We start from the raw sequence: 14,835 nt of genomic DNA, 5'->3' as shown, positions 1-14,835 counted from the left end.
TACCACCATCGTTATAAAAAGAACACAGTGAAAGAAAACCTATTTGGAATTTCAAATTAATTTCAAGTTGGTTTATTCTGTGCTACAGTAAAATACTTTTTGTATAAGTTTCCAATTGACTCCCATTCCCTCAGAAGCTTTTTCTCCCCCCCAACCTTTATTGCTAGGATAAATGAATTTCTGGTTAAAAAAAAAAAAAAAAAAAAAAGATCACTAACTAGCTATCCAGGCACATTACTGGCAAGTATTTCGGCAAGAAGAAATATGGTGTCTACAACCCAGCAAAATTACTTTAAAATGAACCAGATTATTTCTAACAAAGCATTTCTCAAACAGATGCAGTCAAAACATTTGGGTGCCTTCAGAGGCATCTGTCTAGCTAAGATGTAAGGATGGACAAGAAGCCATCTCTCCTCCCCTTCCCTGCTGCAGGGGTGAGCCTGTGATGTGTATATATGGAAATGACTACAGCTAATTGCTAAGAATCATTTGATAGGCAACAAAAAAGTTCATGCTTTACAGAGATTGCGTGGCTCTGTATCCAACAAAAAAGTATCAGTGGAAACTGTTAAGAAGGCTGAGAAAAGGTGATGCACTGAGGGAACAAATGAATTTAGATTGAAAACAAGGGCAATCTAGAACTGAGTCTCAAAGAGTCAGTCAGGAGGGCTGAGCAAGAATAGGTGTTGGAGAATCCCTCATTTTGAGCTGGAAATAACAACTCAGGGACCAGATTTGAATAACAGTTTCCTTAGTGGTCAGTGGTGCTGTCCTACATTTAAACTGGACCAACAGTAGAAACAAAATCTATCTGTTTCTATATACCTCAAATTATGTACTGAAAAAAATATTTTTTTTATTCATTTATTTTTGGCTGCATTGGGTCTTCATTGCTGTGTGCGGGCTTTCTCTAGCTGCAGCAAGCGGGGGCTACTCTTCGTTGGGGTACACAGGCTTCTCATTGCAGTGGCTTCTCTTGTTGCAGAGCATGGGCTCTAGGTGCATGGGCTTCAGTAGTTGTGGCGTGTGGGCTCAGTAGTTGTGGCTCACAGGCTCTAGAGCGCAGGCTTAGTAGTTTAGTTGCTCCATGGCATGGGGGATCTTCCCTGGCCAGGGCTCAAACCTGCGTCCCCTGCATTGGCAGGCAGATTCTCAACCACTGGGCCACCAGGGAAGCCCCTGAAAATATATTTTGGACTCACAAAACATCCTCTTGCCTATAATAAACTAATAGTATGTTTTAAATTGTTATTACTCTTAAAACAAAAAGCAATAAGTACAAGTAATTGGCAGCAAAGCCTGGAAGGCTGGCTTGTAGGCAGGAGGATAAAGAATAGGATTCCTGTAATGGAGCTGTTCACACCCAAAATATTGCCTTAAGTTAGTTAGAATTATTCCCATTTCAGACCAACATTGAAAAATAAGTTAACACCTATGTAGCATACTCTCTCCTGACATATTAAAGACTGTTTACGGGCACCCCAAGGAAAGCTATTTTATTCTGCTCTAATCCCTGAATCTCCTAATACATTTTTGCATTTATTATACAGACAATGGCTAGTGGTCTGAAAAACATATTTTGGGCGATAGCATATATGTCATATAATATTTATATAATCACATCCAAAATCTAATATTTTAAGAACAAAGCAACTGTTCTAATCTACTATGACATATAAACTAAGACATTCAACATATATTATTTTTCTTAGTACCAGAGATAATAAACAGTAGCCCTACATTATTACTCTTAGGCTAGGTATGAGAAAAAGTTTCCAACCTTGATATATGAAAGATATTCCTAAAATTTTCTATGTAGTAAAATACGATAAATAGAACCTAGTTTGCAGTTGCTTTCCATTATATTAAACTGAGAAACATTCTCCTGAATCAAAGTTTTCATTTTGCTACATGTTCTATGAATTGAGTCCATGTGAAAAAGTATGTCAGAATATATGTTGTTTTCAAACCTCTCTCTTTCCTAACTGGTCTGACTGGATCCAGAATTAGGCCTTATAAAAATACCCTCTTATCCAAGTCTCAGCTCATAGGTGACCAGGTCCTTTCTATGTAACTGGGTGCTTCCCACCAAACTGGCTAGAGACAAACCCAGGCATCCCAACTCATTAGCCAAGTCTGTGAAGTGATTTTGTTAATGGCTTCCCATGACAGACTGGGTTTATGATTATTTGATGGCTAGGTCCCTTAATGACCCTTCCCTGACTTCTTGCTCATCCCCATGAGACATCTTCCTGAACAGGCAAAATTATATATTGATGAGAACTTTAGACTACTGTGAAATCTAAGAATTAACTTAAAGTAAACTTATTAAAGAAGAAAAAAAGGGCAAAGAGGGACACTAATATCAATAAATGATTACTCATTGTTTGATTCATAGTTTTTTTCCTATTATGACACATACAAGAGTATCGTTAATATGCTGCTTTATCAATGAGTTTTATGATACATACTTTTTCTTGCAAGCAGTTTTGTAGGAGATTCTGTTGTCTGTAAAGTCAAGAAAGGTTGATGATTTAGTTATTATTTAGGGTCACGAATTTATGTAGCTTTTTCCAAAACTTCTAATCAGTGAATCAGTTTTTTCTCTTTAAGAGATTTTTAAAAGAAATTCAAAAGAATAAACTTTTTTATTGTCCACCCCCACCACCTATTTCTCTTCCTTCTTTGATTTTGGCCCACATGATTTATTACTCAGAGGAGTAGAATTGTGGCTGCTGCATAAAAAGTATGTCTATTTGAAAATTCCAATTCTGACCCATGTTAACCATTCCTGCTTTGAGGTTCTCTGGGGAAGGCCACAGACTTGGAGGGAGACAGTGAGCTAGTCCTTTCTGTTTGCTAAAAGACACATGAGGTAGCAAGACAATCTGACAAGAGCTTCCGGATAATTCTTACTTATCCTTTCAAATCCCATAGTCCTACCCACACTCTCATCAAACAGTAGTAAGGAATTAAGTGGTGACTATTTAATAACTACGGGTTAAAATCATAAATTTCTAGCCATATTAAATACTAATTTAGATGTAGCCCTTTTCTATGTATGACAATATTCTATCATGTGTTCTAATTAGATTTTTTATCATGATACTAATGAAATAAACAACATAGTTTTCTGAATTGTAAAAATTAAAGAACTCAATGAAAAATATAGAATAACATACAGTTAATGAAACAAGATCTAAGACTTTAGTTCTGATTTATTTTTGTATATTTCAGATATTTATTTTCAAAAATTTCAACATAGGTCCTTTGCTTACCTTCTTCCTGCTTTCTTAAGAGATAATTGATATACCTTTTTTACTTTTTCTAGGCCTGTACTTTACATTATAAAATTAGACACTGAGTTTGTGTTGTGCAGTGATGAGAGCTGGGATCCTGCTCCAATAGCAGTGAGCATCACTGACCTGTGAAGAAGACCACACGCAGAGGAAACAAACTTGGACTGAAATCAGTGATAGCCTACTCATCAACTGTGTTCTCCCAAGATCTCAGAAGAACATGTATACAGTTAAATGGGTTCCCTCAGAAGGGTGGCAAGATGGCCGAGTAGAAGGATTTGAGCTCACCTTCTCTCATGAAAACACCAAAAACACAACTAATGGCTGAAGAACCATTGACAGAAAAGACTGGAACCTATCAAAAAAGATATTCTACATCCAAAGACAAAGAAGAAGCCACAAAAAGATGGTAGAAGGGGTGCTTTCATAATATAATCAAATCCTATACCCACCAGGTTGGCAACCCACAAACTGGAAACTTAATTATATCACAGAGGTTCTCCCACAGGACTGAGAGTTCTGAGTCACACATCAGGTTCCCCAGCCTGGGGGTTTGGCACCAAGAGGAGGAGCCCCCAGAGCATTTGGTTTGAAGGCTAGCAGGTCTTGAGTGCAGGAGCTCCATCGGACTGGGGGAAACAGAGACTCCACTCTTGGAGGGTGCACACAAGGTTTCATGTGCACAGGGACCCAGGGCAAAGCAGTGACTCTGTAGGAACCTGGGCCAGACCTATCTGTGGGTCTTGGAGTGTCTACTGGGGGTCAGCTGTGGCCCACTGGGGGGCAAGAACACTGGTGGCAGAGGACCCTGGGAAAATTCCTCAGCATGAGCTCTCCCAAAGGTCACCGTTTTGGCACTGAGACCTGGCCCCACCCATTAGCCTGCAGGTTCAAGTGCTGGGATGCCTCAGGCCAGAAAACCAACAGGATGGGAACACAGCCCCACCCATCAACAGACAGGCTGGCTAAAGTCCTCCTGAGCCCCTTGACACAGGCCTGTCCACCAGAGGGACATGACCCAGTTCCACCCAAAGTGGGCAGGTACCAGTCCCTCCTGCCAAGAAGCCTGCATGAGCCCCTGAACCGACCTAACCCACCAGGGGGCAGACACCAGAAGCAAGAACTACAATCCTGCAGCATGCGGAATGGAGACTACAAACATAGACATTCAGGCCAGAAGGGAGTGGTATGATATATGTAAAGTGAAGAAAGGGAAAAATGTACAACCAAGAATACTCAAACCAGCAAGGCTTTCATTCAGATTTGACAGAGAAATCAAAAGCTTTACAGACAAGCAAAAGTTAAAATAATTCAGCACCACCAAACCAGCTTTATGCCAAATGCTGAAGGAGCTTCTCTAGGAGGAAAAGAAAAGGCCACAGCTAAAAACAAGAAAAGTATGAATGGAAAAGCTCACCAGTAAAGGCAAACATAACAATAAAGGTAGGAAATCATCCACACACAAATATGATATCAAAACCATCAATCGTGAGAAGAGGAGAGTATAAATGCATGATATATTGGAAATGCATTGGAAATTGAGACCAGCAACTTAAAACAACCTTGCATATATATAGACTTCTTTATCAAAACCTCATGGTAACTGTATCTACAATAGATACATACACAAAAAAGAAAAAGGAATCCAACACTAAAGATAGTCATCAAATCACAAGAGAAGAGGAAGAGAAGGAAAAAACCCTACATAAACAAACCCCCCAAAATTAAGAAAATAGCAAGTAGAGGCAAGACAGGACACGTGCCCCTGAGAGGCTGGGGTATGGGGGCAGTTCCCACGCTCAGAGGGGCCCACACATGGAGAGGGGATCAGCAGGGATGGGGAGAGACTTTTGGGGGATCAGAAGGGAACACGGCCAGCATTTTCCCCATTGGCTCTGGACCCTGGGGTCCCAAGCCTAAACCTTCGCCCCCTGGCTGTGCTGAGCCTAGGCCCTGTCCCTCAATCCCCCAAGGCCTTTTCCGGCATGCCAGTCCTGAGCCTATGCCCTGTTCCCCTCACCTAATCCCTGACCCCCCATCGAGGTCTTTTCTGGCTCTTTTTTATTTTTGGTTGCTGTTGTGGTTTGGTTTTGCCTTGTTGTTGTTTCATTTATATTTTTATTTTTTCTAATGTATTTTTTATTCTAATTTTATTTTTTATTCTTTGTTGTTGTTCTCCTTTTTGTTTGTTGCCAATTTTTTTTTTTTTTTTTGGCTGTGCCACGCAGCTTGCAGGATCTTGGTTTCCCAGGCCAGGGGTCAGACCTTAGCTCCTGTGGTGGGAGCACTGAGTCCAAACCACTGGACTAACAGAGAACCTCAGACCCCAAGGAATATTAATTGCTGTGAGATCTCTGGGAGGTCCTCATCTTGGCACCAAGACCCAGCTCTACCCAACTGCCTGCAAACTCCAGTGCTGGATGCCTCAGGCCAAACAACCAGTAAGAGAAGAACATAACCCCACCCATCAAAAAAAATGAGATGACAAAAAAATATGTTACTGATGAAGGAGCAAGGTAAAAAACTACAAGACCAAATAAATGAAGAGGAAATAGGCAAGCTACCTGAAAAATATTTCAGAATAATGACAGTAAAGATGATCCAAAATCTCAGAAATAGAATGGAGGTACGGATTGAGAAAATACAAAAAATGTTTAACAAGGATGTAGAAGAACTAAAGAAAAAACAAACAATGATGAACAACATAATAACTGAAGTAAAAAATACACTAGAAGGAATCAGTAACAGAAGAACAAATAAGTTAGCTAGAAAATAGAATGGTGGAAATCACTGCTGAGGAGCAGAATAAAGAAAAAAGAATGAGAAGAAATGAGGACAGTCTCAGAAACCTCTAGGACAACATTAAATGCACCAACATTTGAATTATAGGGGTTCCAGAAGAAGAAGAGAAAGAGAAAGGGTCTGAGAAAATATTTGAAGAGATTATAGTCAAAAACTTCCCTAACATGGGAAATAGGCACCCAAGTCCAGGAAGCACAGAGAGTCCCATACAGAATAAATACAAGGAGATACACACCAAGACACATATTAATCAAACTAACAAAAATTAAATTCAAAGAAAAAACATTAAAAGCAGCAAGGGAAAAGCAACAAATAACATACAAGGGAATCCCCATAAACTTATCAGCTGATTTTTCAGCAGAAACTCTGCCAGCCAGAAGGGAGCGGCAGGAAATACTTAAAGTGATGAAAGGGAAAAACCTACAACCAAGATTACTCTACTCAACAAGGACCTCATTCAGATTCAACAGAGAAATCAAAAACTTTACAGACAAGCAAAAGACAAGAAAATTCAGCACCACCAAAACAGCTTTACAACAAATGCTAAAGGAACTTCTCTAGGCGGGAAACACAAGAGAAGAAAAAGACCTACAGAAACAAACCCAAAACAATTAAGAAAATGGTAATAGGAACATATGTATTGATAATTACCTTGAATGTAAATGGATTAAATGCTCCAACCAAAAGACACAGCCTGGCTGAAATGATAAAAAAACAAGACCCATATCTATGCTGTCTACAAGAGACCCACTTCAGACCTAGGGACACATACAGACTGAAAGTGAGGGGATGGAAAAAGCCATTCCATGCAATTGGAAATCAAAGAAAGCTGGAGGAGCAATACTCATATCAGAAAAAATAGACTTTAAAGACTGTTACAAGAGATAAGGAAGGACACTACATAATGATCAAGTGGTTCAATCCAAGAAGAAGATCTAACAATCAAATATTTATGCACCCAACATAGGAGCACCTCAATACACAAGGCAAATGCTAAGAGCTGTAATAGGGGAAATTGACAGTAACACAATAATAGTGGGGGACTTTGGTTTCCCACTGAAACCAATGGGCAGATCAGCCAGACAGAAAATAAGGAAACACAAGCTTTAAATGACACACAGACCAGATAGACTTGCTATTTATAGGACATTCCACACAAAAGGGACAGAATACACTTTCTTCTCAAGTGCACATGGAACATTCTCCAGGACAGATCACATCTTGGGTCACAAATGAAGCTTTGGAAAATTGAAGAAAATTGATATTGTATCAAGTGTCTTTTCTGAACACAATACTATGAGATTAGAAATCAATTAAAGGAAAAAACTGTAAAAAATACAAACACATGGAGGCTAAATAGTACACTACTAAACAACCAAGAGATCACTGAAGAAATCAAAGAGGAAAGAAAAAATACATAGAAACAAATGACAATGAAAACACTACAACCCAAAACCTATGGGATGCAGCAAAAGCAGTTCTAAGAAGGAAGTTGACAGCAATTCAATCTCACCTTGAGAAACAAGAACAATCTCAAATAAGCAATCTAACCTTACACCTAAAGCAACTAGAGAATGAAGAACAAAGACAACTGAAAGTCAGTAAAAGGAAAGAGATCATAAAAATCAGAGCAGAAATAAATGAAATAGAAATTAAGATAACAATAGCAAAGATCAAAACTAGAAGTTGGTTCTTTGAGAAGATAAAATTGATAAACCTATAGCCAGACTCATCAAGAAAAAAAGGGAGGACTCAATAAAATTAGGAATGAAAAAGGAGAAATTACAACTTCCACTGCAGAAATACAAAGGATCATAAGAGACTGCTACAGGCAACTATATGCCAATAAAATGGACAACCTGCAAGAAATGGACAAATTCTTGGAAAGGTACAACTTTCCAAGACTGAACCAGGAAGAATTAGAAAATATAAACAGACCAATCACAATTAACGAAATTGAAACTGTGATTTAAAATCTTCCAACAAACAAAATCCAGGACCAGATGGCTTCACAGGCCAATTCTATCAAACATTTAGAGTAGAGCTAAGACCAATTCTTCTCAAACTCTTCCAAAAAATTGCAGAGGGAGGAACACTCCCAAACTCATTCTATGAGGCCACTGTCACCCAAAACCCGACAAAAATATCACAAAGAAAATTACAGACCAATATTACTGATGAACATAGAATGAAAAAATCCTCAACAGAGTACTAGCAAACAGAATCCAACAGCACATTAAAAGGATCCTACACCATGATCAAGTTGGATTTATCCCAGGGATGCAAGGATTCTTCAAAATACGCAAAACAATCAATGTGATACACCATTTTAACAAATTGAAGAATAAAAACCATATGATCATCTCAATAGATGCAGAAAAAGGTTTTGACAAAATTCAACACCAATTTATGATAAAAACTCTCCATAAAGTGGGCATAGAGGGAAACTACCTCAAAATAATAAAGGTCATATATGACAAAGCCACAGAAAACATCATTCCCAATGGTGAAAAACTGAAGGCATTTCATCTAAGATCAGGAACAAGACAAGGATGTCCACTCTCGCCACTATTATTCAACATAGTTTTGGAAGTCCTACCTGTGGCACTCAGAGAAGAAAAATAATAGGAATTCAAATTGGAAAAGACAATGTAAAAGTGTCACTCTTTATAGGTGACATATTATATATAGAGAATCCTAAAGATGCTACCAGAAAAGATGCTACTACTAGAGCTAATCAATGAATTTGGTAAAGTTGCATGATACAAAATTAATGCACAGAAATCTCTTGTACCTCCTATACACTAACAATGAAAGATCAGAAAGAGAAGCTAAGGAAATAAACCTAAGTAAGGAGGCAAAAAACCTGTACTCAGAAAACTATAAAACACTGATGAAAGGAATCAAAGACGACACAAACAGATGGAGAGATATACCATGTTCCTGGATTGGAAGAATCAATATTGTGGAAATGACTATCATACCCAGGGCAATCTACAGAGTCAGTGCAAGACCTATCAAATTGCCCATGGCATCTTTCACAGAACTAGAACAAAAACTTTTACAATTTGTATGGAAACACAAAAGACCCGTAATAGGCAAAGCAATCTTGAGAAGGAAGTGCAGAGCTGGAGGAATCAGGATGCCTGATTTCAGACTATACTACAAAGTACAGTAATCAAAACAGTATGGTACAGGCACAATAATAGAAATATAGATCAATGGAACAGGATAGACAGCCCAGAGATAAACCCATGCACCTGTGGTCACCTAATCTGTGACAAAGGAGGCAGGAACATACAATGGAAGACAGACAGTATCTTCCATAAGTGATGCTGGGAAAACTGGACAGCTACATGTAAAAGAATCAAATTCAAACTCTACCTAACACCATACACAAAAATAAACTGAAAATGGATTAAAGAACTAAATGTAAGGCTGGACACTATAAAACTCTTAGATGAAAACATAGGAAAAACACTGACATAAGTCACAGCAAGGTCTTTTTTGACCCACTTCCTAGAGTAATGGAAATAAAAACAAAAATAAACAAATGGGACCAATTAAACCTAAAAGCTTTTTCACAGCAAAGGAAACCATAAACAGGATGAAAAGACAACCCTCAGAATGGGAAATATTCTGAGCAAATATTTACAAATGAAACAACTAACAAAGGATTAATCTCCAAAATATACAAACAGCTCAAGCAGCTCAATATCAAAAAAAAACCAAACAACCAAATCCAAAAATGGGCAGAAGATCTAAATAGACATTTCTCCAAAGAAGACATACAGATGGCCTGGAGGCACATGGAAAGCTGCTCAACAACACAATTATTAGAGAAATGCAAATCAAAACTATAATGAGGTATTACCTCACACCAGCCAGAATGGACATCATCAAAAAATCTACAACAAATGCTGGAGAGGGTGTGAAGAAAAGGGTACCCTCTTGCACTGTTGGTGGGAATGTAAACTGATACAGCCACTATGGAGAACAGTATGGAGGTTCCTTAAAAAACTACAAATAGAACTACCATATGACCCAGCAATCCCACTAGGCATAAACCCTGAGAAAACCATAATTCAAAATGAGACATGTACCCCAATGTTCATAGCAGCATGATTTACAATAGCCAGGACATGGAAACAACCTAAATGTCTATTGATAGATGAATGGATAAAGAAAATGTAGTACATATATACAATGGTATATTACTCAACAATAGAAAGGAACAAAATTGGGTCATTTGTAGAAATTTGGATGAACCTAGAATGTGTCATACAGAGTGAAGTCAGAAAGAGAAGAACAAATATTGCATATTAATGCATTATGTGGAATTGAGAAAAATGGTACAGATGAAACCTATTTGCAGCGCAGGGACAGAGATGAAGACATAGAGAAAGCAGGTGTGGACATGGCGGGAAGGGGAGGATGGGATGAACTGGGAGATTAGGATTGACATAAATATACTACCATGTGTAAAATAGATAGCTAGTGGGAACCTGCTGTAGAGCACAGGGAGCTCAGCTCAATGCTCTGTGATGACCTAGATAGGTGGGAGGGGTGGTGGGTGGGAGGGAGGTCCAAGAGGGAGTGGATATATGTATACATACAGCTGATTCACTTCATTGTACAGCAGGAACTAGCACACTGTCAAGCAATTATACTCCAATTAAAAAAAAGATTAAATAAATAAATAATCTAGGAGTAGTAGAAAGCATGTAGAAGGTACTCAATTAAGATCTGCTGACCAATGAAGGCTTATTAATGAACAGACTCCAGAGGAACTTTTCTGAAAGAAAACAATGAGTAAATTAGTATCACCCACATTCAGCGCCCTCTGTGTCTTCAGTTCAACAAGCCAAGCCCCAGGGACACAAATATGAACAAGATGTAGTCCCTGATCTTAAGGAGTGTACAGACTTGTGGGGACACAGATGTGTAGGCAACTGTAATATTTACAAAACACATGGGCACATCTTATCTCATTTACATCATGAGAACCCAAGGTAGCTGGTATAACACGTGACTTTATACTCAATGTTTAGAAGAGAAACTGAGGTTAAGTGACTTGTCCAAGATCACTCCCGTAGTACGTGGAGTTGTAACAAGAACCCAGTTCTGACTCTAAACCAAGGGCTCTTTCTGCTGCACACTAATGTTCCAGCATAACATGCTTATTTCCCAGTGCCAGTGACGATAGAGAAATCCAGCTCATGAAAAGCATTGATATCTAGTGAGTGAGAGGCAGGCATTGATGGCATCAAGGAAGGCAGGCTTTGAAAAGCACCTGTGAATAGTTAAATATTTTTCTTCTCATTAACTATAATTTTTCAAATACCAAAAAGAATTTGAGGTTACTTTTGACAAAGCATGATATCATATATATTTTTTTATGTTTAAAAGAATAAAGTAATGAACAGAAATAGAGATGAAATCCCTGTGTCAGAAAATTGAGGGTAAGAATAGGTGGGCATAACTCTTAGCTCTGAGCTTCCTGAGAGACAAAGCAAACTGGGAAGTGACAAGGTTCTTGTATATAAAAGGAGGTGGACTAATTTTAATTTTAGCATATATTATCACCATTTGTCCTCTGATTTCTGAATCACACAGCAAAAATCAGTATTCTTACAGAAAACATTGATTTGAAAGTATAGCATTTTACCAATAAAAAAAGTGAATTTGTTATATTTGTAAATTCTGTGGGTTGATCAGAAAAAGATTTGGAAATTTGGTAACAACATACTCAATAGCACATGATTGCCAACATTAATGGTTTGGTCTGTTCTGTAAAGGAAAATGGGAGAAATGGCATCCAGTTTAGAAGGATCATGCAGCAGAGTATCAGAAATGTAATGGGGATAGGGGGGTGAGAAAAAGATTGCCCTCTTCATAAATAGTACACATTTCAAGTTCTTAACTGAGTGAACTATAGCCAAAATGCCACATCAAACACAAGATGACATTCACCAGCTATAAGGATATTTCATCATTCATTCGCTCATTCCACAAACAGTTACTGAGTGCCCAGAGTGGGCATTCAAGCCCTGTCCTTAAGGATGAAGACAGAGCAGTGAACAACACAGACAAAAATGCCTGCCTTCGTCAAGCTTTCATGAGGCAAAGCCTAGCATGTAGCACAAATTAAAGATGGATGTGTACTTTGTCTATGAGAGAGCTGGAGTTCCCACAGTCACACTGGCATCCAAATGAGACATCCTAAAAAGGCTACAGCCCTGTGTTACTGCAGACTGTGAAACGCATGCTTGGTTTTTGTCACAGAACTATCTAGAGCATAGGGGCAGCTAGGAAGGGAGGTGCAAACACCGATCCTAACTGCCGTAAAACAGGGCTGAAGAGTGGGTCCCACCTTTGAAGCTCACATCGGATGGAGGGTGGGCCAACCCTCCCGCTGCAGAAGTAGCCAACAAGCACCTCCTTCAGTTTGAGGAAATGGTCCTCTCCTGCTATAAAGATGGCTTTAAGGAGCAGTTGGGGGTGGGGGAGCTACAGCAGCCACAGAAGCTGTTAGACAAGGTAAAAAAAAAAAATATATATATATATATATATTTATATATGGTTTTTTAAGACCCATACATGCATTTATTCAACTAATATTTATTAAATCCTCACTACGTATGCAAAAAGCACCATGGTAGGAACTAGGGAAAGAGAGAGGGGAGTGGGTGGAGACATGGTTCCTGCCCTCATGTCTCTTACTTGCTAGAAAGAGAGTCAGACATTGAACAACTAATCAATTAATTAAAAGTAGAACATCTACTAGGAAGAACGATTGGAGTCTATAAGAACTTTAAAAGGGCAAATTAACCGAGTGCGAAAGATAACAGAAACCCTTTACACAATCCCACTCACTTTCTCACTCTCTCCTCTCCCTCTCCTCCATTCCGTCCCCTCCCCCATCCCTCCTCTCTCAGACACACATGCACACACACTTGTGGGCGCACAGGTGCATACACAGGCACACATAGCTATGATGTAATCAGGCACCTCTTTGTCTTCCTTTCAAAGAGACAACTTTTGAGCTATAAATACTAAAGATACTATTCATTCTGGCTTTTAGGCCAACAGGCTGCAACCCTGGCAAAATCATGCCAAAATTCCTACTCTGAGTTAGGATGCAGTCAGGTCTAGATGAAAAAAGGAATGTTTCAACTGATTACATCTTCAAATATTTCCTAGTTATTTGAGTTTATGGTTGTGCTTGTCCTTCTTGATACTTAATTAGAATGTACAGGCCTCAGATATGAGCTTGCAGGAGACAGACAGTGTTCAAAATGAAAATGACAGCTTTCCATTGGCTTGTGTGCTGTTCTATAGCAGCTCAGTGTCAGGTGTTGAAGTTAAGCTAAACGACATAAAACCAGAAGATGTAAAGGCTAAAGTTGAAAAATTAAAACTTAGAGTCTACATATACTGAACTTTGGCTATTCAGTTATAAAGTCAAATTGGAAAAAAAGCATAATAAAAACAAGTAAGGAACATAATTTTGGACAAAGCATTGAGCTGGGCAGATTTTAAAACTTTTCAATTAAGTTATATAACTACAAAATATTTGTGGTAGATAAAAATGAGAAAATACAGGTATATAGAGAGATAAAAATACAGCCATATTTAATAACCAAAGCACTTTCCATAAAATGACTATATCAAAGTATTTAACCAATTCTTTATTATTGGGCATTTATGCTTTTGCCTAATCTTTATTAACACAAATGTTTCGATGAACACCTTTATATATGCATTTCTGCACATCTCTCATTTTTTTATAATAAATTCTTAGAAGTAGAATTTCTTAGCTGGGCAGTATTCATATGTTTAAAATCAGAATTAAAGCAATAGCCAACTTCGGAAAACAGAAATCATAAGTAACACAATAACAGTGGGGGACTTTCACACTCCACTTTCATCAATGGACAGTTCATCCAGAGAGAAAATCAATAAGGAAACACAGGCTTTAAATGACACATTAAACCAGACAGACTTAATTGATATTTATAGGACATTCCATCCAAAAGCAGCAGAATACACATTCTTCTTAAGTGCATATGGAACATTCTGCAGGATAGGCAATATGTGGGGCCACAAAGTGAGCCTTGCTAAATTTAAGAAAATTGAAACCATATCAAGCATCTTTTCCAACTATAACTCTATGAGATTAGAAACTGACTACAAGAAAAAAAAATTATAAAAACCACAAGCAAGTAGAGGCTAAAAAATATGTTACTAAAGGACCAAGGGATCACTGAAGAAATCAAAGAGGAAATCAAAAAATACCTAGAGACAGATATTGGAGATTGGTTCAAGATGGCGGAGTGGAAGGATGTGCTCTCAACTCCCTCTTGCGAGAGCACCGGAATCACAACTAACTGCTGAACAATCATCAATAAGAAGACACTAGAACTCACCAAAAAAGATACCCCACATCGAAAAACAAAGGAGAAGCTGCAATGAGATGGTAGGAGTTGCACAATCACAATAAAATCAAATCCCATAGCCGCTGGGTGGGTGACTCACAAACTGGAGAACACTTAAACCACAGAAGTCCACCAACTGGAGTGAAGGTTCTGAGCCCCATAGCAGGCTTCCCAACCTGGGGGTCTGGCAACAGGAGGAGAAATTCCCAGAGAATCAGACTTTGAAGGCTAGTGGGATTTGATTGCAGGACTTCGACAGGATTTGGGAAAACAGAGACTCCACTCTTGGAGGGCAT

General features: G+C 38.5%; 1 protein-coding gene across 1 annotated transcript in view; it reads right to left on the bottom strand.

The window, feature by feature from the left end:
- FSIP2 (fibrous sheath interacting protein 2) overlaps nt 1–14,835 on the bottom strand; it is a 137,133-nt gene that overhangs the window by 42,940 nt on the left and 79,358 nt on the right. Inside the window, exon 13 of the mRNA XM_049712187.1 lies at nt 2,472–2,508. Coding sequence (XP_049568144.1) covers nt 2,472–2,508 — 37 coding nt within the window. The remainder of the gene's footprint in view (nt 1–2,471; nt 2,509–14,835) is intronic.

The sequence above is a fragment of the Orcinus orca genome, chromosome 7, assembly GCF_937001465.1.
Source record: "Orcinus orca chromosome 7, mOrcOrc1.1, whole genome shotgun sequence".
Lineage (NCBI taxonomy): Eukaryota > Metazoa > Chordata > Mammalia > Artiodactyla > Delphinidae > Orcinus > Orcinus orca.
The sequence above is the reverse complement of the archived record's forward strand: the minus strand, read 5'-3'. Positions and strand labels throughout refer to the sequence as shown.